Source organism: Lepisma saccharinum, chromosome 4 (genome assembly GCF_977018435.1).
Source record: "Lepisma saccharinum chromosome 4, izLepSacc3.1, whole genome shotgun sequence".
In the NCBI taxonomy this organism is placed as follows: domain Eukaryota; kingdom Metazoa; phylum Arthropoda; class Insecta; order Zygentoma; family Lepismatidae; genus Lepisma; species Lepisma saccharinum.
In genome coordinates, this window is record NC_139232.1 from 64,747,525 (window position 1) to 64,773,719 (window position 26,195).

Below are 26,195 nucleotides of genomic sequence, written 5' to 3' on the forward strand. Positions count from 1 at the left end.
ATAATACAGTATTTACCTTGAGGGTAAGCTTTTGTGACGTGCAATTGTTACACTGTTGCTGATAATTTCCCCCCATTATTAGTGTGTTTGCATACGACTGGAAGCATGGTAGGATTTGTGACGTATGTTATCGCCTTTTCAAAAAACTGAAGCAATATTATCGAGAGAGGTCATAGTGTAGCAGATAAGAATGTTCTGTGTACACAAAATCCATGCACGAACTATTTATTGCAAGAGAACCAAGGAAACTGTACAGTGTGCATTTGGTCAACGCGACGAACAGGAAAGCAAAATGAAGAACGGTTTGAAGTGTGATGTTCAACCACCGAAATCTCTATTGAAGCCCATACACGTTCCCCATAAACTTCTTATGGGTCCTGGACCTTCCAACTGCTCTCCACGAGTTCTTTACTCCAGCGGATTGCCTGTTCTAGGCCACATGCACGCTGAATGCTTCCAGGTAAAAAATTTAGGTCTTACACAATTATAGGGCCATGCCCAGAAAAATGTTCGGGTTTTGTTCTAAAATTATAGGGCCATGCCCAGAAAAATGTTTGGGTTTTGTTCTAACTGTCCCAAATAGTGCGGGAATAAGATTTTTCGTGTCTCCGAAACAGGTTAGGCTACAATACGTTCTAGTATATCTTCTGATCATGATGCTTATGTCTCACCACATGTTTCTGCTGAGGGTACTACAGAAATACCTGATGTGGTTTGAAAACTGTGTAATTCGAGAATCCAGTTACAGAAAGCTGATTTGTCTGAACAAACAAAACATGTTTTGGTTAAGTGTTGTCGTCGTCATTTGGTTAGGCTTACCATCGGTCCAACCCAGGACATATTCGCGATCAACTCGATACTGCTGAATTTTAGTTGTTTTTTTTACAAAAATAAATTGAAATTACTTAAAAGCCTTAACATTATATTGGAACATTAAACTATAAATTGTACAAGAAAAAATATTAACATTATTTTCTAAGATCTCTTATGTTTGTTGAAGCAGTAGCATTAATAGCACCCCTACGTTTAACTGTTTTCACGTGGTCTTCAATATCACTTCTTCCTTTATGTGCAAGAGAAAATACTCCATTACAGAGTGTACATTGCACACTTTCACTGTCACTGTCGTTACACAGTTTCAAGAATTTGTATTCCTGCTGCAGGTTAACGTTAAATACACACTATCATTTGCCCATTGCCAAATGCAAAGCCCTTGTATATAGTTATAATTATCAAAAACGTGTAGACGAGTTACTTCACATGCTTGCAAGACAACCAAGACTCTTACGGAAGTACGGAAACGGAACCGTTCGGAAGTCGATTTCTCGAAGAAAGAAAAGAATCGATCCTTGCCGGTCATAAATTCTGGTCGTCAATATTCAATACCGGTAGCTAAATTCATGTTCAGATTCTCAAATCCCCGGACATTTTGCGATCCCGGACATCACCCCGGGCTAATCCCGGACGTATGGTAAGCCTACATTTGGTAGGTTCACACCGCGTAATTTTGCGATTTCTAGCCAAAGTTGCCGAGTTCAGGTACTATTATCACAAGCAATTATACAGAGCATTCCCTGACATACGCTACGAGACTCGGCGGCAAGCAGCAATTATATATGTTCTAACACGGAAGTTGAGGAAAAATCCTCTTTTTTCCTAGTGTCCGAAGACGAGGCCCAACATAATATATGTTCATTTTGGGTCATTGTAGGCCAGAAAAAGGTGGGTTTTATTTGTCCTTTTTTGTCTTTTTCGGCGTTTTTTTGGCTTATTGGTCCTTTTTTAGCCTTTTTGTAGGTCTTAACGGCTTTTTTCGCAACTTCAACTTCTTTCGACTACGTTTTTACTGCCCATTCTCAATTCGAATCATCATCAGTTCATCACCTCTTAAACATCCATTCTGTAGTAAAGAAATAAAAAAAAAAGAGAAAATATATTTGAACCGATCCCTGAAACGAGAGAGAAACATTTTTGGACGACTGAAGCAGGTACGGTACAAGATCCTTTAACCGTAACTTGTCCGGAAGGTTGTGGCAACTTTCTCTTGTTTTGAAGCTTTCAGCACGGTGTATACGACCAGACAGCACGCGCCTGCAAAGATCTCAAGGTGCCGCTCAGAGGGAGGGGATGGGGAGGTTAGAACTGAAGTTATTAATTAATTTGGATCACATTTATACGTCCTTTTTTTGCGTTTTTAGGTCATTTTTTTATATTTTTAGGTCTTTTGGCAATTTATAGGTCTTCAACTTCCGAGCCCTTGTCATGACTATCGTCCACTTTCTTCGAAACACTATTGACTTCTTACTGAGTGTTTTTGTCCATTCTGGTCATATGATAGTATGACGTCTAAATAATTGTGAGGGTCATGAGTGTTTAGATTGTAATCTGATGTTTTCGAGCGAAACTATAAAGTATGCAGTACGAGGCTCAGAGATTAATGTAGATATTGATATCGGAAATGGAATATTTTTTTTAAAAAATAAAATGTCTCGATGTTGTTGCATTAAGTGGCATTGGAAAAATAAATGATTGAGCGATTATCTTCTCCGCACTGACAGGAAGTTGAGGACACAGTTTTTAAACGTGCTAAATGCTGATTAACTAAAACATGACCTGTACGAATTCTTAATATAAAAACAACCAGTGTCCGAGGTAGATTCATGTTTTGATACCAAGGTCTATGATTACTGACTTGAGCAATGAGCATGCCACTTATAGGATGTAGTATTTTGTATTTTCTTTTGCACCAGTCATTCCATTGCTTTCATAGTTTATATTTAACTATTGGTAAAAGTTCTGAATAAGGTAATCGAAGAGGTTTTACACGTTCCTGTGTTTTCGCCTCTTTTGCATTTGCATCTATTGATTGATTCAATTGTTGTTTTAAGTCCACTTTGTACACAGAAAGGCAATTTGTGACTGGACGTGGACCTTTAGTTTTTAAGTGGGATCAATGCCACTGTGCCATGTGCTTCCACCGGGTATCGAACCCGGGACCCCTTGATCGGGGAGGACCTCATTTACATCTACCGTACCGTGGTATTTAGTGAGATCGCTATCCGCACAAATATAAGTAAAAACCACTGTCTGTACCGGTTATCGAAGATGTTGCATTGTGCTAAAAATAAAATATATAAAAGTCGTTAAATTGTAAGCGGCACGGCCTGTTCTCGACAAAGCTTGCAAGACGATCAATGCGTCAGTGCCGAAAATATGGGCATATCTTGCAGTAAGGTGAATTTTTAAATTTGATTATGTGACGGAACATAATATGTTCAGCCAACTCCATCTGTGGATTTTGAGGCGTCGGTGGATATGAAAGTCATCTTAGGTCACAATTCCTTCTTTCCCCCTTTTGGCGGCCGGCCGGACGCCAGCTCCAGTCAAATGCGATATCTCCGCTATCGAAACCCCTAGCTTCGAAATGACTTCAAGTTCTCAGAATTACAGTTACAATTACATTCTAAATAAGCACGTTAATTGTCAAGGGGGGTGTTGGAAATGTTGTCCTCGTGCATCCACTCGTTTTTGGCATGGTTTTAGGAAATTTGTGGGCTGATCCCGGAGAATTGTTTTAAATTTTATGCAATAATAGGCTAACGATTTGCCATAAAATGCCTCTTCTTGTTTCTTGGCCAGATAATGTAGGCCCTTATGTTTAAAAACAGTATCGTGACATTTCTGAGTGGTATTCATTGATTGATTGATTGAGTTGGTGTTTTATTTCCAATGTATGCACAGTAACGCTAATCGGAACTGGACCTACAGTTTAAAGTGGGATCCGAACCCCTATCTGCATAAGTGAGTGGTATTCATGTTTCACAGGTAGGCCTGTAGTGTACTTTTGTGACTGTTTTAGTCACAAGTGATTCTTTCGAAGATAACATCTTTTTCAGTGCTTAATCCAAGAAAATTATGAAAAATATTCAGCACGTTTAGTTTGATTTGATTTGCTTCATTTTGCTTCGCTTTTGTGTTACTTTTGGCTAATTTGCGAAGATGGAGATGAGTGATATGATGAAATTGGTGCATGAACACTCATAAACATCCATGCCCAGGCCAGGAATCGATCCTGAAGGACTTTTCATTTAATGGAAGCGTCACACTGTAATTGTTCGTGACAACCATTCATAATGCGCAGTTCTTCATGGATGTATCCGATTAAAATCTTGTGCAATGGCATGCGAACTTATCTCCCTAGACATCACTTTGATCTCGATGCATTACCGATGCGCTAAACAAATTTTAAGGCATTTTTCTAACACCTCGAAAAGGAGCAAATTGGTACAAGAATTCAGTCATAACTGTTTACTGGTTAAAGATACGTCGAAAAAACCTTCACCATTGCATATCTCGTGAAATTCTAGCCTGATTTGATATATCATATAACCCCTTCCCATTTAAAATTCTGAAGTTGAATTTAAGATGGCGGACATCAAGATGGCTGCCGACCATGCGGGTGACATCAATGTGGTTCCCCCTTGGCCAGGCAACGATTGGTCATCGCCATTTTCACGTTCCATGCCGCAGTGGCCTTGTACTGGGGGTGTTAAGTGACTTATTAAGCCACCCTCTATAATGACCAGAGTTAGGATTTTTAGGTGCGCACCTTTTTTTCGTAGTGAAAGTGAGACCTCTCTGGATGGACTCAGTGTGTGAAATGTTGCCTCAACGTGAGAATGGAGCTAATTTTCCAGCACCTTTTTTCCCTTTTTTTGATAACCTTTCCCCTTCCCTCCCTTTTCTGGGACATTTATATATTTTCCCCCTTTTTCGTCTTCTTAATCGCTTTTCCTCCCCTTTTTGTGTCCTTTTACTGCTGATGCTAAATATATTTCCTCAGCAAATCATTGAATTTTTATTTTCTTTTTACGCGACACTTTTCTCTTTTAAGATGTTTTCACATTGTTAACTGAAATTGAATGTATTTAAACTGTGCTTGATTGTTGCCTATTTGAAATCAACAATGGAAAGGCAGCTACTGATATGCACCAGATTGCCGTCATTTTTTTTTAAGATAGAAGGAAGAAGGAAACGCAGTTTGGTCTTGGAAGCAGTGCAGCAACAATGTGTTTCTGAAGTGGTGGGTTTCACGTTTCATGTGTGCGCAGTGGACAGATATTGTTTGTGGATGTAAGTTCCTTACCTGCTTTTTCATTCTGTTAGATCCTGTTAGTGCATGTACTTTACCATGCCGAAAGTGCCCAGATCCCGATTTCTCAGTCTGGCTCAAGAATTTAAGCACGAGTTCATAGAAAGTGATGGAACTGTTATTCGATGCACGGTTTGTGATACGGGAATCACATTAGATGAAAAACACCAGAGAGATCGCATCCAGCAACATATTTCCAGCTCTAAACATCAAAAGAACAAGAATCTGCAAGGAAGTAAATCTCGGCAGCCTCTCTTACACAATGCATTTGAGCAGTGTTCTTCCAAGAACCAAAATCTAAAGGAATTTAATGTTGACTTGTATGCATCTTTTACACAGGCTCAACAAGGTGACCATCTGGCCTTGAAATGGTTCCTTGAAAAGTACACACGGTTGTCAGTGCCCGCTGAGAGTACGTTAAGGAAAAACTATATTGAACCTGTGTATTAAGAAACTGTTCGTTAAGGTGAAAGGTCAGATTGCGATATAGGTGTCATTCTGGATGAGACAACAGACTCAATGCAACGATATGTTTTAAACATTTTGGTTTTTCCTCTGACAGGTGAGGAAGTTAAGCCCATGCTACTAAACATGTATGAGTTGCAGAAAACCAATGCCAGTACAGTGATGCAGTCATTTATGGATTTCTGTGGGAAAAAAAAAAAAAAAAAAACACCTGTAGCCCGGTGGAATTCATTTCGAAAAAAGTTGTTGTACTTAATGACCAGGCTCCCTACATGCTTTCGGCATTCAACTAATTGAAGCCATTGTTCCCTAAGTTAAAGCATGTAACCTGTTTGGCTCATGCCCTTCACAGGGTTTCTGAATATATTAGGAACGAATACAACATTGCAAATGAGTTCATATCTGATCTGAAGAAAATACTCCTTAAGGCCCCGAGTCGCATTCTTGCCTACAGAGAAACTACCTGCCTGGCCCTGCCACATTTCCCCATCATTACTAGCTGGGGATCATGGATTGAGTGTGCTGCATTTCTGTGTGAAAAGTTTGAAAGAATTAAGGAGTTTGTGCTTTCCGTGGATTCAACCGACGCAGGTGCAATTTCCAAGGCACAGCAACTTCTCCTCCCAGACAAGATAGATGATTTGCAAAAAGAACTATTTTGTGTACATTCCTACAAGTACCTGTCGACAGCCATCAAAAGCTTAGAAGAACAAGGCGTCGAAAAGGATAAACAATGGGATGGATATCTTTACTACTGTGAGGGGACAGTTAGGTGGTTTTGCCAGAGACAAACTTGAGGCTAGTCTTGAAAAGAATCCGGATGTTGTGGAATTTGCCACTTCCACAGAGTTGCCATTCCGAGTGAATACTAAGTTTGCCCCACTTGTTTCTGTGGATGTAGAGAGAAGCTTCAGCCTCTATAAAGATATTTTATCTCCGAAAAGAAACAAACTCACTTTTAAAAATTTAGAAATGCTTAATGTTGTAAGGTGCAACAGCTTTGTGTTTTTCCCCAACTGTGGTGAATAACTGTAACACGACTTATGTGTGTGATGTGAATACAGCTTCGAGTGAATACCTTAGACCAATAAAATATTAGAGAAAGTTTTAATAAGTAGTATAATTATCAGCACCTTTTTTTGCCCCTTTTTGGGTCTTATTTTAGCACCTTTTCCCTTCCTTTTTCCCAATGAAATTTTCCCCTAAAAATCCTAACTCTGATAATGACAATACGAGGCAAATTATTGGGTAGGCTTGAACCCCACAGGCCATATACGTAAGTTTGTGCCTCTGCACCGAGATGAACCTGAAAGAAATTTAAGAGGATGGTAAAGATTGGATTGCCTAATCTTGTCGATGATATGGGCAGAGGGGAAACTTGTGTTGTTACGACAATAAGCCTCCGGGCATATTTATTTATTTCTTTTAAATCTAAATGTACAGTTCTCACCTCTTGTTTTCATATTGATGAGATAATTATTTGTAATTTTGTTTGGCTTTGTTTGTTGCCTCCCCAATGGCGTAGTGATCACGTCGTCGTCTTGTAATCAAGGAGTCCCGGGTTCGATACCCGGTGGAGGCACATGGCACAGTGGTTCGGATCCCACTATAAACTGTAGGTCCAGTCGCAATTAGCCTTTCTGTGCATAAAGTGGACATAAAACAACAATTTAATTTAATGTTTGACCTTGTTAATTTTTATTGCAGTTGGCTGTTGATTTCTACGACAATGAACTAATTATATTATCGCACTTGTCATTTTACAGATCATGGACGAAATCAAAGATGGCCTCCAATATGTGTTCCAGACGAACAATGTGCACACTATGGCTATTAGTGCAACTGGGCATGGAGGTATGGAGGCTGCAGTTTGCAACTTACTCGAACCAGGAGAGGTTATTCTGATCGCCTCCAACGGTCACTGGGGGATCCGAGCTTCTGACATAGCTAAACGACATGGTAAGACCAAACAATGAGTGTCTGTTCTTTATTTTATTTCTGCTCGGGGGTGTTGGGTAGCAGCGGTAGGTGAAGACCGGAGTCCGAATTAAAGAGGGAATATGTTAGACAAGAGTCATATATCCGGAAAGGAAATAAATATCTATTCCGAGCTTCTAGAGCATTCCCTGACATTCGCTACGAGACTCGGCGGCAAGCGGCCCGCCGTCAGCTCTTGTCTTTCCCGGCGAACGGGGGTATTAAAATTAGTTTTCATATTGTGTACTAACCTTGACTACAGAAGGTGTTGAAAATGATGTCCCTCTGCTGCAACACATTCCTGGCATCTCCGAAGGAAATTGGCATTTACACGTGGAAGTTCGTCTACTGTAATTCTCCCGATTTCTCGTACAATACTCTTTTTTTAACTCACGGGTGGTGTGCGGATCGTCTTTTTATACTTTATTTTTTATTATTTTTATTTTTAGATTTAAGAATTTTAGCGGCTCTAAATGCTGTGGTTTTTGAAACACCAGTTTCTTGTGAGAGGCGGCGGATAGATTTCCGAGGAGACTGTTCTAACCTTTGTCCTATCTCATCGAGTGTTTCCTTAGTAAGTACACGTGGGTTTTTCTTTCCACTTTTATTCAGAACTGACCCTGTTACTCTAAACGTTTTTACGAGGTTTAATACAGTGGTCCTTATGTGGAACGGGAACACCAGGAAATTTCGTTGCAAAACGTCGTTGCACTTCTCCACAATTCCTCTCTCCGAAGTAACACTCGACAAGATAAATCCTTTGTTGTAATGTAAACTTTTGTGGTGCCATATTAAGTCACAATCTTCAACACACGGACAAAACACAACACATCTTCGGAGGGAGTATTATACTGGCGTCAGTCTGCAACGTCAACAGAAAGGGAAAGAGAGCGAAGGCAGGGAGAGCGAAAGAAACAGACTGTATGGTGCGACTGTCGCGGACCCCGTTCACCGGGAAAGACAAGCTCTGACGACGGGTCGTTTGCCGCCGAGTCTCGAAGCGAATGTCAGGGAATGCTCTGTATATCGATCTCCTTGGCTGAGTGGTTAGCACAACGAGCTACAACGCCAGGGATTAAGAGTTCAAACCTCGGGAAAGACAGGATCTTTGTGTTTGTCCTGAATAAGAAAAAAGAGATTGATTGATTTGATTTTACTTCGGTTTTATGCTAATTTTGGCTAATCGCGAAGATGAGGATGAGTGATGATGAAATTGATGAAGGGACACTCACAAAGAACGCCCATGCCCAGGCAGGACTCGAACCAGGGACCCCTGGCATCTTAGCGCACTGTGTTGCCTAATCCGTCAGAGATAAGAGAGAATTGAGTAAAACTAATATACGAAAAAAGAGAAACATAATAATAGGGGAAACTACCGCTTAGGGGTTTTGATTCACACACAAAAAAAGCGCGTTAATTGATCGACTTTCATTCAATCTCGCTACCGAAGTTTTCGGGTTAGGATCCCAGGCTGGCCATGGGTGACTGTTGCTTCATCAATTTCATCTAAAAATCAGTTTTCTCCATCGTCACTATTAGCCACAAGTGGAACAAAAACAACTGAAAATGACAAAAAAGAATTCCTGCCAGGTCTGATTTTTATCCCCCCCCCCAAACAATGTAATAGTCGTATTTAATAAAATAACACTAATATTTTAATTATTTTCTTCAATGCAAATATGTTCATGATACAGTATACGTAGCTATAGTTCCGTGCCATAAAAACCAATCGGTTACAAGACATATGACTTTTCTGAAACTGACATCATTTACAAACTTATTATCAGGAAATACTTCGCAATATTTTAAGTATTTGTTAATAATGGTTGAAAAAAGTAATACAGAGCATTCCCTGACATTCGCTGGAAGACTCAGCGGCAAGCGACCCGGCGTCAGAGCTTGTCTTTCCCGGTGAACGGGGTCCGCGACAGTCGCACGCTACAGTCTGTTTTTTTCGCTCTCCCTCCCTTCGCTTTCTTTCCCCTTTTGTTGACGTTGCAGACTGACGCCAGGATAATCCTCCCTCGGAAGTTGTGTTGTGTCGTGTCCGTGTGTTTACAACAAAGGATTTATCTTGTCGAGTGTTACTTCGGAAAGAGGAATTGTGGAGAAGTGCGACGACGTTTTGCAACGAAAATTCCTGGTGTTCCCGTTCCACATAGGACCACTATATTAAACCTCGTAAAAAAGTTTAGAGTAACAGGGTCAGTTCTGAATAAAAGTGGAAAGAAAAATGGGGAAATCTAAAAATAAAGTACGTATACAAAGACAATCCGAACACCATTCGTGAGTTAAAAGAGTATTGTACGAGAAATCGGAAGACGAACTTGCACGCGTAAATGCCGATTTCCTTCGGAGATGCCAGGAATGTGTTGCAGCAGAGGGACATCACTTTCAACACCTTCTGTAGTCAAGGTTAGTACATAATATGAAAGCTGTAATTTTAATAGCCGACTCTAGCGACTGTTGCGGACCCCGTTCACCGGGAAATTCAAGCGCTGACGCCGGGCCACTTGCCGCCGAGTCTCGTAGCGAATGTCAGGGAATGATCAATGAAAGCAAATAATAGGAAAAGTTCATAGGACGATAAATCCACTACAACCATCTTGTCTCCTTATTCTCAAATTAAATCCTTGCACATGAAGATTAAGCAAAGGTGTTTCAGGAAATATGGTCTATTTTTTAATATATTTAAAATATATAATATATAATAAAATCACTAATAAATGTGTTGCAAATTTCGATGATAATTTATTAAAAATTAAAATTCCATGCGGTAAATATATGTGAGAATATTAATGTGCAATTTATACATAATTTTAAAGCTTTCTTTGTAGCCTTTGTTATTATTATTATTACCCTTGTGTACGAACACTTTGAGACAGCAATTGATGACATCACCTGTCAAAGTGTCCCCCGCAAAAAACATAAGTTAAATCCATACACTGGTGAGGACTAACATAACGACAGCTGCTAAATGAACTTTATTGCCACGGGACTACGGTTGCTATTGCAACGGTTTTTATGAACTTGGACTCCTAAATATTGACATATGTGTAAATTTATAGATATACCACATATAAAGTTACAGGGTCCGTGTGAAATCTACTTATTTAACCATGCTTGACTTCATAAAAGTGAGCACTTGACACCTGAACATCTGTCATATTTATGAAGTGGATTATATCTTATCTGCATCAACAAATGAACTTTCTCATGTTCAATTTGATCAAACACTTGAGCTTGCAATATCAACTCATTGAATTCGGTAGCACTGGTTACTACAGTCGGGACGCCCTAGCAACCGGCGTGAAACCACCCACTCGGGTAGCGACGCGCTGTTGCCGGATTGACCTCCTTCAGAATTTTCGCGAGCCTACAGAAACACGTGTAGGATTAAACATCTGGTTAAACATTCAACAACGGGACACTTCCATTGTTCTCATTCCGACTCTATTCATATTTGAAGGAACAACGTTAATAGGCGGAGATCTTTTGTCTGAGCGAAGTGCGTTTTTTTTATTTATTTTTTTTATTTTTTATTATTCAGTCCGATTTCTGTATTGAATACTTTTGTGCATGAGCGGGTGTTCGTGTGTGGGTTTGTAAGAGTTGTTTGGAGAAATTGTACTGCAATGTCGGAAAGAAGAAAGAAAGTAATTGGTACACAGGATCCCACTCCCCAAATGTAGGTCCATTCCAGATTAGCCTTAGTGTGCATAAAGTGGACTTAAAAACACCAACTCAATCAATCAATCAATTCACACACAATTGATTTGTTCTTGATAAATTCTTCTCCGTAATACAGTAACTCACTTCTCTGAAATTCTGTTTTAGAGGTAAATTTATGTATGTTCCGCAAAATATAATTTAAAAAAGGTGTTAACGAAATCAAGTTGTACGTAATATGTTTACACGTAATTCGCCCTAATTTCCAAGAAATACATACGTTCTGAAGCTTTAACAATGTCACAGAAGTATAAATTCCATGTCGTTACAAAACAAAGGGTGAGTTTCGTATGCAAAAACAATAGGCGGGCATAGTTGCGAAAAAAACGAACGCCGCGGTGTAACAAAGAAGGCAAAGAGAGGCGGCATGAAATGAAAGGAGAACGATTTGCCACAGTTGTTCATAACGCAAGACGCATTTTCTTTTGTAGGTAATTGTGATATGATACAACACAAGTAAAAAGATGCCGGTAGCTGATGATTGCAATGAACCATAATAAAAACACAACAGAGGTTCTTTCAGTGAAGGTTTTCGGTTGCTGTGTTGAGCAGGAAGAGAAAATTTTTCATGCTTGCCAGAAAGTAAAATTCACACGGGAAGTTAACGTGAACCTACAAGAAACTTCAGATTCAAACTTCTAGATTCGTTAATTTATCACTTTACGACGGAAATAACATATATTAGCATAGTGATACATACATACGTGCTTAATTTCGCGTGACGTTTTATTTTTTTCCTGAGCTTGCCAACAGCTGATTAACCTGTCCGCCCGTTTGTGCGAACGTGGCAACGCAGAAAACCCCCAGCCACATGACAGCCAACGAGGAGACAGAATTTGGTCACGTTCTGCGTTCTGATTGCACACCGCTTCTTATCGCGGCCCGACTGTAGTGTGATATCGGGACTTCTTTCGTAAACGCACAACACAATAAAATAAGGGACGAATCTAAGTACGGGGTAAGGAAATGTGTTGTAACCCATAACATTCTTACTTATAAGTTTTTCACTGTTGAAAACTGCTGCATTATAGAATCCACTAGCAGTGAAACCATGAAACTTTGAATTGAAAGAATGCATTGGTTGATACTTCCAACTTTCAAATATATCTGTTTAATTGGGAGAGGGAGTTTTTTTTAGCACATTTCCGTAGCAATATAAGTAAACAAAAGCAAGTAATGGAGTTCATATTATTTTAACAAACAAGAATCAGCATTTCTCCCTTACATGTTTGAACTAAGTACAATCCACGTTCAAAATATTGAGTTCTCGGTTTAAATGCTTGTAAAATTACACCCCTATGGGAGGAAAAAATCTTCAAGTATCTATTTTTAATAAGTGTTACCTGAAAATAATTCTTCACTCCTATTTCTTAATATAATGCAAATTCACTTAAAATGTAGTTTTTTCCTTTCATTTTGAAATAAGGGGTAACTCAACACCGTACAGTTCATATTATGAACTTCATAATCATCTGTAATTACAGTATTCAGATTTTGAAATTCATAATGGCAAATTCAATGAAATTTCAAAGAACTGTTGACATAACACATTTGATTGAAATCCTTAAGTTTGACGTGTACGTTGCGAAAATAAGCTGAGATGTTCATTATTTTCACTCCTAATATGGCAATGGACGCATGAAGTAAGGCGGACTGCCGCCAATATAAGTAAGTCTCCGTAGGTTCCAGTCAGGGACGGCGACAGGGGTGGGCACGGGTGGGCAAGCGTCCACCCAAAAATTCCTGTGCCCACCCAATCAAATTCAATAAGTACATATACTTGGGGATATAGAAATGATCCAAAAAATAGGTGTATTCTGGTGTTCATAACATGTACATTTTACTTGTGAATATTATCTATGATAGAAATGTTCACATATTATCATCCTATATAAAGCCAAATTTCTCATTAGAAAGTGAAAGTAATTAATTACTAGAGCTATTGAAAGAAAAACTGTGCTCAAATTAGTACTTCCATGATTAAAAGCAGCTAGTAGGATTAGGAGGCTCAAAATTATGCAGGGTATGATCAAGATTAGATGAGAATTTAGATTAAACTTGAGGATTGCAGCTCCGGGTTTCACTGGGAAAGACTGCTTTGAAAAGTATCACTTCGGATGTGGTAAAAAAATATAATAACAAACCACACCATGTAACTTGGCAAGAAGAAGTTGTAACTGAAACTGTGTAGAGAGGATTGGAATGAAGTCTTGGTGCAGTAAGCTCCGGGCCTCCACATACGTATATAAATCCCAGTCTGGGTATGGTTAAAATAATCTCCAAATAAAGAAATAAAACATCATCTTAGCGTTACTTCTCCAGCAACACAATAAATTATTTCAACTTTTTAAATTATTATTATTAACATAACCCCACAGCTCTACAGCACCTTGGCGGGCCTTGGAATACCTACCGACTGCTGGTCTCCCTCCCACACTGTTCCGCCGTCACCTGTTATAGCGTGGAGGTCTCAGACCAGTGTTGGGGTGACGGGTGATCAGCCCGACGAACCCCCAGCCGTTGTTGTAGGTCTTCTCGACCGGGTTACGCTCACTCACTCGGAGCTTCCCAATTTCCTCACGATGGTGGGTTGCCACCGGCCCTATACGTAGGCCGAATAAATTCCGACCAGAGCCGGATTCGAACCTACGCCGTCCCGCAGCGAACGATCTCAAGACGAGTGAACGCCTTAACCCGCTCGACTACGGAGGAGGACAATTATTATTATTATTAGAATAATTTAATCAAGAAGACTTAGATGGACAGGCCATGTGACACGAATAGCAGAGGAAAGAAGAGTTTACAGGATATGTGTTTGGAAACCTGATGGTAAGAGACCAGTAGGAAGGCCAAGACGAAGATGGAGGAATAACGTTGAGATGGACCTAATAGAAATCGGTAAGGATAGGAAAGATTGGATTGATCTTGCCTCGGATAGAAACAGATGGAAGGCTTGTGTTTCTGCAGCCATAAACCTTCGGGTTTAAGTATGCTAAAGAGTATAGTATAGTTTTAATTAGCTCTGCATTGAAATTCCAGAAGTGTCCTTTTTTTTATTTCATTACAATTTTTATATACCTGTTATCTTCAAATATCAATATGGTATGCGAAATATCAACTTTATATTCATTCTACTAATAAGAAGGAATCACAATAATCACTACAATACCGAAGTGAATACATTTTAATAAACCAGTTATGTATGGAAAAAGCTACAGAATTATTCAATTGCTAATGACTGGCTTATCATATTTAGAAATCCTCTTTCGACACACAAATTTTGCCACACGAATCAGCCGAAAATATCGACAGAATCTGTAGATGCAGCTGAAGTAAAGAAAAAAAGTTATGTCACGAAGTATCCAGAAGACGATTTTGTTAGTTTGTTTTTAAGCCCACTTTTATGCTCAGATTGGCTAATCGGGACTAAACCTACAGTTTAACGTGTAGTCCGAAGCGGTGTGCATTGTGCTTCCACCAGAAGAGTGGGGAGTCCAACACATGACCTCTTCATTGTAATGCGACAGCGTTATGCCATTGGGGGAAAAAATATGCAGAAAGAACTCGCACCAAACGTGTCATTTTATCACCACAGAAGATGCGTCCTTTTTAAGAGGGTGTTGCCTGAGACAAATTGAGACTTTCGGAAAACAACGTCATTGTTCACGGAATTAGCTGCCTTGATCCACTAATGAAACGCTGTGCAATTGAAACTACCACCTCAACTTTCTAAGAGGTACGACCTAATGAAACTCCGTTTTTGGAAGAGTAAGTTGTGGTTGATTTGTTTTATTCTAAGTCATTTTTCTGCTAATTTTGATAATGATGACGATAAGGTTCAATGGTGATTAGATGAAAGTAACGAAGGGGCGAAAACAAACACATGCTGACACTCACAATACAAACCCTCATAAATTATTACTTTGACAGTGGTTCCAGGCTTTAGGGACTCGTTGCCCTGAAAGAATTAAGTTTCCAGGGTGTGCTGCACAGAATAGAGGTTGACATTCTAGTGTGTTCGAAATGGTCACGCCATACAACCCAAGTCATCTATGAAAATAGATGAATTATTACTGGTATAGTGATCAACTTCGATGAATTCCTTGTCCTAAATCATTTTGTTACCTCAAAAAATATGTTCATGTAATTAGTAACATGAGAGTTCAGAAAACGAATAGCAACTTAGCTAATAATCTCTTCAATTCTGAACAGATTTTTCATTCTTACTTGTTTATTACTTATGAGTGATATTTTGTCAGAATAGCCTTTCATTAGCCTAGGAATACTTCATGGACAATGAACAAAGAATTGGTTTTCCGTGTGTGTTTTAAATCATTCATAATAAGACGTTCATTTTAATCCAAACATGCAGTGGCGGCGATTAGGAGGAGCGGGAAGTTGGGGATGCAGTTCCCCCGTCACATTTTGCCACTTTTTGCACCCGCAGTATGGACTCTTTATGCTAAGCCTTTCTACCAAGAAAACGTATATTGTCCTTGCCCCTCAAATGTTGGCACCCAATCGACGCTACTACAAACATTCAGATAGATTTGTCAGTTGTGCAAACCTTGTAAGCTAAGAAAAGTGATCGCCAAAGGAGTAAGAAAACTCTTTGAGTCAAAAACTCATACGATGAAAATACTATGCTCAGGAACATGTCTTCAATTACAAGAAACTTCACGATTGTCTACCATCGCACTTTCCATCACTGTCGCTCCGGCTCCCGTGGCTGAGTGGTTAGCAGATCGCGCTACGACGCCAGGGGTCCTGGGTTCGAATCCTGCCTGGGCATGGATGTTTGTGAGTGAGTGTCCATTCATCAATTTCATCATGTCATCACTCATCCCCATCTTCGCAAATTAGCCAAAAGTGGCACAAAAAGCGAAGTAAAATAAAGCAAATGAATCAACCAATCAAATCAATCTATCACTGTCGCCGAATACATAAAATCAAGTATGTGCCTTGTATTTGCAACACAAGCTTAAACCTAATTCACATTTTTTTCACTGTATTATCATGCATGAAAGAATGTGGTTAGAATGTATGGCTACACATGCTAAACACGTCATTGAAATAATTATGTCCATCAGAGACAAAGCGAAAGGAAATGGATCAAGATGGGAGGATAGATTAGAAAAGAATAAAGAGGAAAACAAGAAAAGGAAAGGGAAAAGAAGTAAGAGGAGAATCGGGAGAGAGGGGGATACATATGTCTTACATACACATATATACTAGATATGGTCTTACATTTATACTGCCCACCCTAATCTATCAATATGACGCTTCTGCCCACCCAGTCGAAAATTTCTGGCGCCGTCCCTGGTTCCAGTACAGCGCTAGGCTACTTCCACAGTGTTGCCGCCCCGCTTGCTACTCGGTGGGTGGTAATGTTGGAGAAGTGCGTTCCGTTGGTCAGGTCAGGTTCAAAGCATTATCGCAGTGTCAATGAATATTTGTCACATTACGAATAAAAGCCTTTTTTTCCTGTACTGTAATTTTTGTTGCATTGTCTAGCTTTTATGAAATATTTATACACGTTAGCCGATCACCGTGGCGGAGTGGTTAGCACATCGCGCTACGACGCAAGGGGTCCCGGGTTCGAATACCGGCCTGGGCATGGATGTTTGTGAGTGTCCAGTCATCAATTTCATCATATCATCACTCATCCCCATCTTCGCAAATTAGCCAAGGTGGCACATAAAGCGAAGTAAAATAAAGCAAAGCAATCAATTTATACGTGTTATTTTCTCAGTGTCATTTTATGTCGCGCATTCAGGCAGATTGAGTTCAAGGATGAAGTCGAGGAAAGATCTTACCAAACATTAGAACCCGTGGCTTATGGTTTCGCAGTTTTCTGTTCATAACAAAGGAAAACAGGTTAGGTTAGAGAAGTGCATATCACTGATATCTATCCATAAAAATTGTGAAAAAGAAAGTGTACATGACAACCCTCTACGCTAAGTAACGTTTTTTTTGTGTACTGCGAACAAAGACGCATCTGAATTGTTTGTTGTTTCGTAAAATTACTTAATCATAGTGTCGAGTAGCGGTGGCGGTTTCAAATATTGCTTTAATGCTTTTAAACCTTGTTCTCTTCACAGCTGCAACTCTTGTTCTTAAAATAATCAAGGGTCGGTTGTGCCTGTAGAATGCTTCACTGGATGCGACACTTCGATTAGTAACAAAAATCTTTCGGCTTTCTTCCCCTTTCAAGCTGCTGGCTGGAGGGGGAAGTTAAAGAGAGGGCAGGCGATGTTTGGCGACAGAGTGCATGCATTCGTAGCAACGAGGCGAAAAACGTGGAAGCTGGTTGCAAGAAAAACAATTCTGTCTATTCTGTGCAGTTCACACAATGGGCAAAGATGAGATATGAATATTTGATTTTTATTCCACAATCATCATTTTTATATGCATTGCATTGCCACTTGGCTGACATATTTCCAAGTAAACAAGGATCCCACTTTAACTGTAGGTCCAGTCCCGATTAGCCTTACTGTGCATAAAGTGAACTTAAAACACCAACTCAATCAATTAATCAAATCCAAGTAAACAAGCTTCAGCCATAAAAATATGATATTTTTGCGACTAGTTGGCAATACGTTACACGCAATTTGATTCGACTTATAAGTCATTCATTCCATGCCAAATCAACACAGATATGTGCAATTTTTAACCTGACCATCTCCGATTTTCATGAAATTTGGGGAGTTGAAACTATGCATAGAACTTAGTAACTATGAAAATTTTTAGTCTCGTGCGTCTTGAAATTGTTAAATTATTCAAGGTCAAAGTTAGCATAAATTACCCTTTTTGAGCCCGCTTAGCTATACTAAATGTGCTGTAACTCCGCCCCTGTTTCGCCTAGGAAGCTCAAATAAAGCTTATTGTACAGGGAATTGAACAAGCTTTCCAGTGATATATAACAAGCCTACCTTTGGATAAAAATATAATTTTGTCACGTGACCTTGACTTTTGACCTTGAATATCTCAAAACATGTCATCACCAAAAATCGTGAAAAAAAAATATATTTGGTCCCTCATACCATACTCTAAAACATACCAAAAAATCATTCTGGGACTGGAATGGGATCAGAAGATACAAAATAATATGTGTAACTATGTGACTGATAAAAGCCCCATTACATGAACTATGAAGAGTCAAATGTCCCTCAACACCCCCTACAAAATGTGAAGGAGTTATCCTGGGTATAATTGGTCATAAAAGAAATAGGTTAGGCACAGGGAGATCCCTAGCCGTGTGTGTCAAGCGCAGATCCGGCATATTGTTGACCGCCATATTGAATTCAACGCAAAAATTTCAAAGGAAAGGGGGTGATGTGATATATCAAATGAGGCTAGAATTTCACGAGAAATGAAGTGACGAAGGTTTATCCAACATATATTTAACCAGCAAAAAATTATTACTGCATGCTTGTAACCATTTTCTCCTTTTCGATGTGTTAAAAACAAAGCATTGGAATGCTCCTAACGTGTTAGGAACTCATCGAGATCACGCTGACATCTTGGGAGAGAAAGAAGTATACGCACCATTGCATATGATTTTAATCAGCTACATTCACCAAATACTTGAATAGTGGAGAATATTGGGAAAAATATCTCAAACAATTACGTGACACTTCCTTTGGAATGAAAAATTCTTCAGTGACGAGGCAAATTTTTATGTTCACGGTGAAGTTAATAAAAATAATATGCAATACCTGTGATTTGCTCAGTCGAATGGTTGTTGCTGGTAAGCTAATTATGTGGTATAATGTATGGCGAACGGAAATGGTTGGTCCATATTCAACAACGGAACCTTAAATGGTGAGGGCTTCTTGGATTTGTTAAGTGAACAGGTTTTTTCACCCTTGCTTACGGGATATGGCACTTTTCGAGAGTTTTGAAACAGGACAGACTGTGACCACACTATGTGAACATTTTCGCAATTTCTTCATGGTAATTTTCTAGGTAGATTGATGGGCACACGGGGATCTATTAAAAGGCCTGCACATTCCTCAGATCTAACATCTTAGGAGGACTTTTACCTTCAGAAACATTTGAAGAGAATGGTGCATGCACTAAAAATCCCTGATATTGACCATCTGAGAGAAGGCATAGTTGCTGCTTGCGATGTTGTTGCACATGCTACATTACCAAATGTTCTATGCGAGTGTGAGAGACGTCAACGAGTGTGCTCACAGGAACATTGACAACATTATAATGTGCATATATCTTAGTGAAAGATATGTGTATAACTTTTTGCTGGCGTAAGATAAGTTGGAACATCCTTCGTCACTTCATTTCGCGTGAAATTCTAGCCTCATTTGATATATCACATCACCCCCTTTCCTTTGAAATTTTTGCGTTGAATTCAATATGGCGGTCAACAATATACCGGATCTGCGCTTGACACACACGGCTAGGGATCTCCCTGTGAATAACCTATTTCTTTTATGACCAATTATACCCAGGATAACTCTTTCACATTTTGTAGGGGGTGTTAAGGGACATTTGACTCTTCATAGTTCATGTAATGGGGCTTTTATCAGTCACATAGTTACACATATTATTTTGTATCTTCTGATCCCATTCCAGTCCCAGAATGATTTTTTGGTATGTTTTAGAGTATGGTATGAGGGACCAAATATATTTTTCTTCACGATTTTTGGTGATGACATGTTTTGAGATATACAAGGTCAAAAGTCAAGGTCACGTGACAAAATTATATTTTTATCCAAAGGTAGGCTTGTTATATATCACTGGAAAGCTTGTTCAATTCCCTGTACAATAAGCTTTATTTGAGCTTCCTAGGCGAAATAGGGGCGGAGTTACAGCACATTTAGTATAGCTAAGCGGGCTCAAAAAGGGCAATTTATGCTAACTTTGACCTTGAATAATTTAACAATTACAAGACGCACGAAACTAAAAATTTTTATACTTACTAAGTTCCATGCATTGTTTCAATTCCCCAAATTTCATGAAAATCGGAGATGGTCAGGTCAAAGGCTGTGTTGATTTCGCATGGAATGACTCTTATATAAAAAAACACAAGAAAGAATTACACTTTTACACACATTTTTAGCTGTACAAAGAACAGTTAAAATCGCTGTGTCTTACTTCTATGTAAAAACAGATACTTCTACTTCTGTCTTCCCTAGCTGGCTAACCTAATACTGTTTTAAATAAATAAACACGTATTTTATACCTCCTCTTCCCTCAACACCAGTAGGTGGACAAAACCTTTCCTGTAGCAAAAATGTCGAAATAGTGTGCAAATTGTAAATGGGGTTAATACCGTAACTTTTTATGTACACATTCGGACACCAGTATATTACGGTACAAATACTTGCAGCTAAAAATTCTGAATATGTTGATGCTTTATTAAATATCTTTGTGTTATATTTGCAGGTGGTGACGTGAGGACAGTGAAGAAAGAATTAGGAGAAAATTTCACCCTGGCTGAAATAGAAGCAGCTCTTGAAACTCACAAGCCTGCTATGTTCTTCATTACCCAAGGAGAATCATCTACTGGAGTGTACCAACCAATCGAGGGCTTAGGTGCCCTTTGCCACCAGTAAGTAAAATGCAACGTCAATTTAACAACGATTATTCACGTAGTTAAGAGGCAAGTTCAATTGGCAATCTGCCCTGTCATACTTAGGTCACCTAAAGTTACTGTTAAATTAGAACATAAAGTTTATGTATCAATCTTGCTACTACATGTCATGACCTTTACTCCTTTAAGAACAAGTTGCAATACTCATTACTTCAACCACTTTGAATAAATTGTTAAGAAGGAATACTTGTTCTACATTGAACCTACTCTCAAAATTTTGATTACATCGCGTCCGAGGTTCATTCAGTCTCACTGTACATTTGACCTATCACCTAATCATCATTCATCTCCATCATAAAGAACCACGAGAAACAGAAAAGTAGCGTTACCCCTTAATACCACAATGATTATTTTGATTCATTAATATCAATTAATATGACATTTCAACTTTATCTCTTATTTTGTCGTTTAGAAAATACCACTATAAGAATTCTAAATAAAGCACGTACAGTCAGCGGCAATAAATATAAGATACCTACATCCCAAGGACGTATTTACGGAGGTGGTCCAGAGGGTCTGGACTAGGGATCGCCAGATCCGGATCCGGTACTTTTGGATCCGGATCCAGAACTTTCGGATCCGGATCCGGTATTTTTGGATTCGGATCCAGAATTTTCGGATCCGGATCCGTTTTGCCATCCCACATGCGCTTCTTGGGAAAGTAAGAATGTGCTTATAACATATTGTTACCCGCTAATATACATACATACATACATATATATATATATATATATATATATATATATATATATATATATATATATATATATAGTGTGTGTGTGCGTGCGCGTACGCGATTTGTAGTTAATTAATACAAGGAAGGTCTAAGTCTCCCCCACCGATTTGCATGAAACTTGGCAGGTGTATAGAGGTCCCCCCTCAAATGTCAAGATGAGGAGAAATTGAAGTGGGGATCTGACCCCGAAACCACCCTAAATATGGCATAGGAAGAAACAGGGGGCATAGGTCCTCTCTATACACCTGTCAAATTTCATGGAAATCGGATGGGGACACAGGGGTCAGATGATCCCCACGTCAATTTGTCCTCATCTTGAAATTTGAGACGGGTTTTGCCCCCTAAATTTTTTTTTTAGCCGAAACAAAAAAAACACGTATTTCTTCCTTTGGGCCCCTCTATACACCTGCGAAGTTTCATGAAAATCGGAGGGGGACACAGGGGTCAGATCCCCACTTCAATTTGTCCTCATCTTGACAATTGAGTGGGATTTGCCCTGTAAAACCGTTTTTTTTAGCTGAAACAAAAAAACACGTATTTCTTTCTTTGGGCCCCACTATACACCTGCCAAGTTTCATGGAAATCGGAGGGGGACACATAGGTCAAATGCCCACTTAAATTTGTCCTCATATTGACATTTGAGGGGGGTTGCCCCCTAAAACAGTTTTTTAGCCGAAACAAAACAAACACGTATTTCTTCATTTGGGCCCGTTTATACACACATCTGCCAAGTATCATGGAAATCGGAGGGGCACAGTGGTCAGATCCTCACTTCAATTTGTCCTCATCTTGACATTTGAGGGGGTTTTGCCCCCCTAAAACCGTTTTTAGCTGAAACGAAAAAAACACGTATTTCTTCCTTTGGGCCCCACTATACGCCTGCCAAGTTTCATGGAAATTGGAGGGGGGACACTTAGATAACCTCCCTTGTTAGTCTTACACTTTGTAATTATATAACACTGCATATATTATAATGTTCTATTTTAATTTGTAAAACTGTAACTGTAGAACAATTGTATAATTTTTGTATAACATTTCTATCTTGTTATATGTGTTAAAGGTTTCATCCTGGAATGGAATGTCTCACATTTATGTGTGTTTTCATTTCCAATACATTGGAATGAATACATATTCGTTTCAATGGCGTTTACAGAATCACCTCTGACATTTTATGTTAAACAAGTAAGATTTCTTTTGTGCACGAGTGTGTTAGCCGATGCGTAGCAAAGTATTTTAGGAACAACACTTGAAAAAAATTCTTGTAGGACTAACTAATGAAAAATTTCTTTGTAATCAAAGATCATAATACCTTTTAAGGTGTGGTAATATTATAATGGGATTGAGATATGAAACTCTCGGATCCGGATCCGGATCCAGATCCGAAACTTTCAGACCCGGATCCGGATCCGAAATTTTTGGATCCGGATCCAGATCCGGAACTTTCGGATCCGGATCCAGATCCCGAATTTTCGGATCCGGATCCAGATCCGTAACTTTTGGATCCGGATCTGGATCCGAACGGATCCGGATTTTTCGGATCCGGATCCGTTTGGCCATCCCTAGTCTGGACCCCCACCGAAAGACTTATCAAGTTCAAAAATGAAATTATGAAAATATATATTCCTTTAGCTTTTGTTGTATAATTTCCTCTGAACTTATTGGAAGACATGGACTATATTGGGGTGATACGGCTTTGAAGAACAGGAAGGACGTATTTAGGGGGTCCAGACCCACCCCTCTTCCAAATCCGAAAGCCTTATTAAGCACGAAAATTAAATAATGAAAATATACTCGTTTAGCATCTGTCGTGTAATTTCCTCTGAACTTATTGGAAGACAAGGATTATTTATTATATTGAGATCATACGGTTTTGAAGGACAGGAAGGGCGTATTTAGGGGAGAGTCCAGATCCCCAAAAGACTTACCAAATACTAAAATTAAGTAATGAAAATATTAGGATTTGTTGCATAATCGATGGTTATTAATTTCCTCTGAACTTTTTAGAAGGCAAGGATTATGTTGGGATCATACGGCTTCGAATGACATTACAAGGAAGGTTTATGTACGCTACTACTCAAAATAATACGCATAAAATATTAATCAGAGACTTACTTTTCTCCAACTACATGAAACATCATTTTTGTTATTCTATAAATATTCAATTATTCGTCTATTTGACATTAATTAAATTGCAAGGGCACTTGTTTTTATGTAAATTATTCCGATCTCAACTACAGGTAAGCTACGTAATGAATATGCGCTGTTATATCTCTATTCTTATACAGTCTTTTTACCTATTCGTGTAATAATAATATATTAATTTATGTATTGTAATTAGTATTAATTTGATTTAATATAATTATTGCAATTAAGCATTATTATTAATATTATTCCTGAGGACACTTGGTTTGGAACCCCCAAACATATTTCTAGATGCGTGCCTGCTACATCCTAAAATAGTCGCTTTCCTGCATGACGTTAAGTGGTTTACCTAACTATACGATAATGGTAGAACTTGCAATTGAAAATTTGCTATTAAAATCCACTCTTCGCCGTAGAGTTAGACAACACACGTAACATATTGTAAGAAAGCTATAATTTCAGGATACAGATGTCTCACTTTTATTGCCTGTAACTGTACATGACCTGTTTTCATAGTGGCTATACTTTTTTTCTTAAAAGGAGACCCAATTTGTTAAACAAGTCTAATCTCTGCAAGATTCTCCCCTCCCCTTTCCTTATAATTTTTTGTTGTCCACCTCACTGCTTACCTACATGCAAGGTAAAAAAAAAAACATATGATTATGACAAGAATGTCTGTTATGTGTCTTAACTTCAGCTAATATGATAAAAAAGCGCCAAATGTTTAACTTTCGGCTGTTTTTGAGTTTGCCTTTTTGATTTGAGTCCACTTTATGCACAGATAGGATAATAGGTACTACATACATTTTAAGCTAAGATCCGAACCGCTATGTAGCCTACCTCCATTGGGTATCAAACCCGGGATCCTTTGATTACAAGGCGACGGTTATCCAATACGTCATCGGGAAGGCCCTTTCGGCTGTTCTGAATGTTGCCTCGGCAGCGTGATAGTCATACATAGTGTAGTGAAAGAATTTAGTCCTACAACTCCATAAGTTGCCTACCCTACATTGCTCTTCTTCATCCCCCTAGTCTCGCAAAACAAGTGTGCGTGTTTCTGACCTTTAGTGGTTGCCGTGTGAAAGAAGAGTCTTGAGTTTCACGTGAATGTAATCGAACTTCACACTGAAGAACAGATTCACATCCAGGAGTTTATCCAAAATTTCCCATCTGGGGAGCGTAGAGCATTTTTAGTATGTATAACCAGAGCTGTAGTCGAGGGCATAATATACGCAGTATAATACCCTCTGGTAAACCTTACTCTTTAGCGTATACCTTCCAATGTCGCCTCGTTTATATTATGTACTATTATTTATTTATGTAATATGTTCATTATTCCAGTGAGCTTACAATCCTCAAGCGACACGTGTTGTATACAGCATTTCTTGACCCTCCAAACTCTTTCTTGCGACTTCATTAAATTGGATGCAGTTTTGACAAAGCGCTCCAAAAAAATAAACAGTAAAACTTCTTCTAACGGACAACTCTGAATTGCGGGCACCTCTAAATTACGGACATTTTTAAATTCCCCGGCAGAAATACATGGGGTTTAATGGCAATATTACTTCTCAATAACGGACGCGGACACTGAAAACTACCTCCTCAACGCAAATAAAACTTCTTAATAACGGACAGCCTGAAAGAAAACTGTAACAATTCCTGGAATTCGACACAACAATGGCCAGTATTTCGAACTAGCGCGCATTGTTTCATGTTACACCGAACGTATTTCTTTATTCTTTTTAAAGTGCAGACAGTATTCTTTGTGGTTATCTTGAGATTGAGAAGTGTGCGTGACTTCTGCTACGATGTCGCAGAGTACGTACTATAATATGCTTATCCTATTGTGTAACATCCTATACTTTTTCTGAAAAGCGGACATTTCTTAATAACAGACATTTATTTTTTCCCCAGGCCTGTCCATTATTTTACTCTATAATAATGTTGATTCCGAGATGGCGCACAAGTTGTCACTGACGCGTTATTTCAAATCCTTATTACACTGTGCGCATTTAACTAATCGCTTGGAAAGGGGGGGAGGCGGGGACAGTGGCGTATTTGTGACCTCATTTTGGGAGGTAGTTTTTTGGGGTATGAGAAGCTTCATTTTGGTATGCAAATTTGTATGTGTGTTAACAGTCAGCAAACCAAACTATTGCCTTGCGGTTCCAAGTACCTTAGCTTAGAACATTGGTTCTAACCTAGGTCATCAAATCATATGATAACATTTACATCCACGTAATTTACGAACACTTAGACTACTCTACTATATTTACATTCTAAGAAAATCCAAACGCATACATAAAAAGAGCTTCCGGACTTGTAAAACCGAATATTTGACCAAATTTCCATTGCTAAGTTCAAAATTAAAGTCCGTC

The 26,195-nt window shown here is 38.9% G+C and overlaps 1 protein-coding gene across 1 annotated transcript in view; it reads left to right on the plus strand.

The window, feature by feature from the left end:
* The first annotated feature begins 249 nt into the window (after positions 1-249).
* The window catches only part of Agxt (Alanine-glyoxylate aminotransferase), a 64,735-nt gene continuing 38,789 nt past the window's right edge, over positions 250-26,195 (plus strand). The window contains exons 1-3 of the mRNA XM_083120646.1: positions 250-460; positions 7,384-7,576; positions 20,732-20,897. Coding sequence (XP_082976772.1) covers positions 293-460; positions 7,384-7,576; positions 20,732-20,897 — 527 coding nt within the window. The 5' untranslated portion in view covers positions 250-292. The remainder of the gene's footprint in view (positions 461-7,383; positions 7,577-20,731; positions 20,898-26,195) is intronic.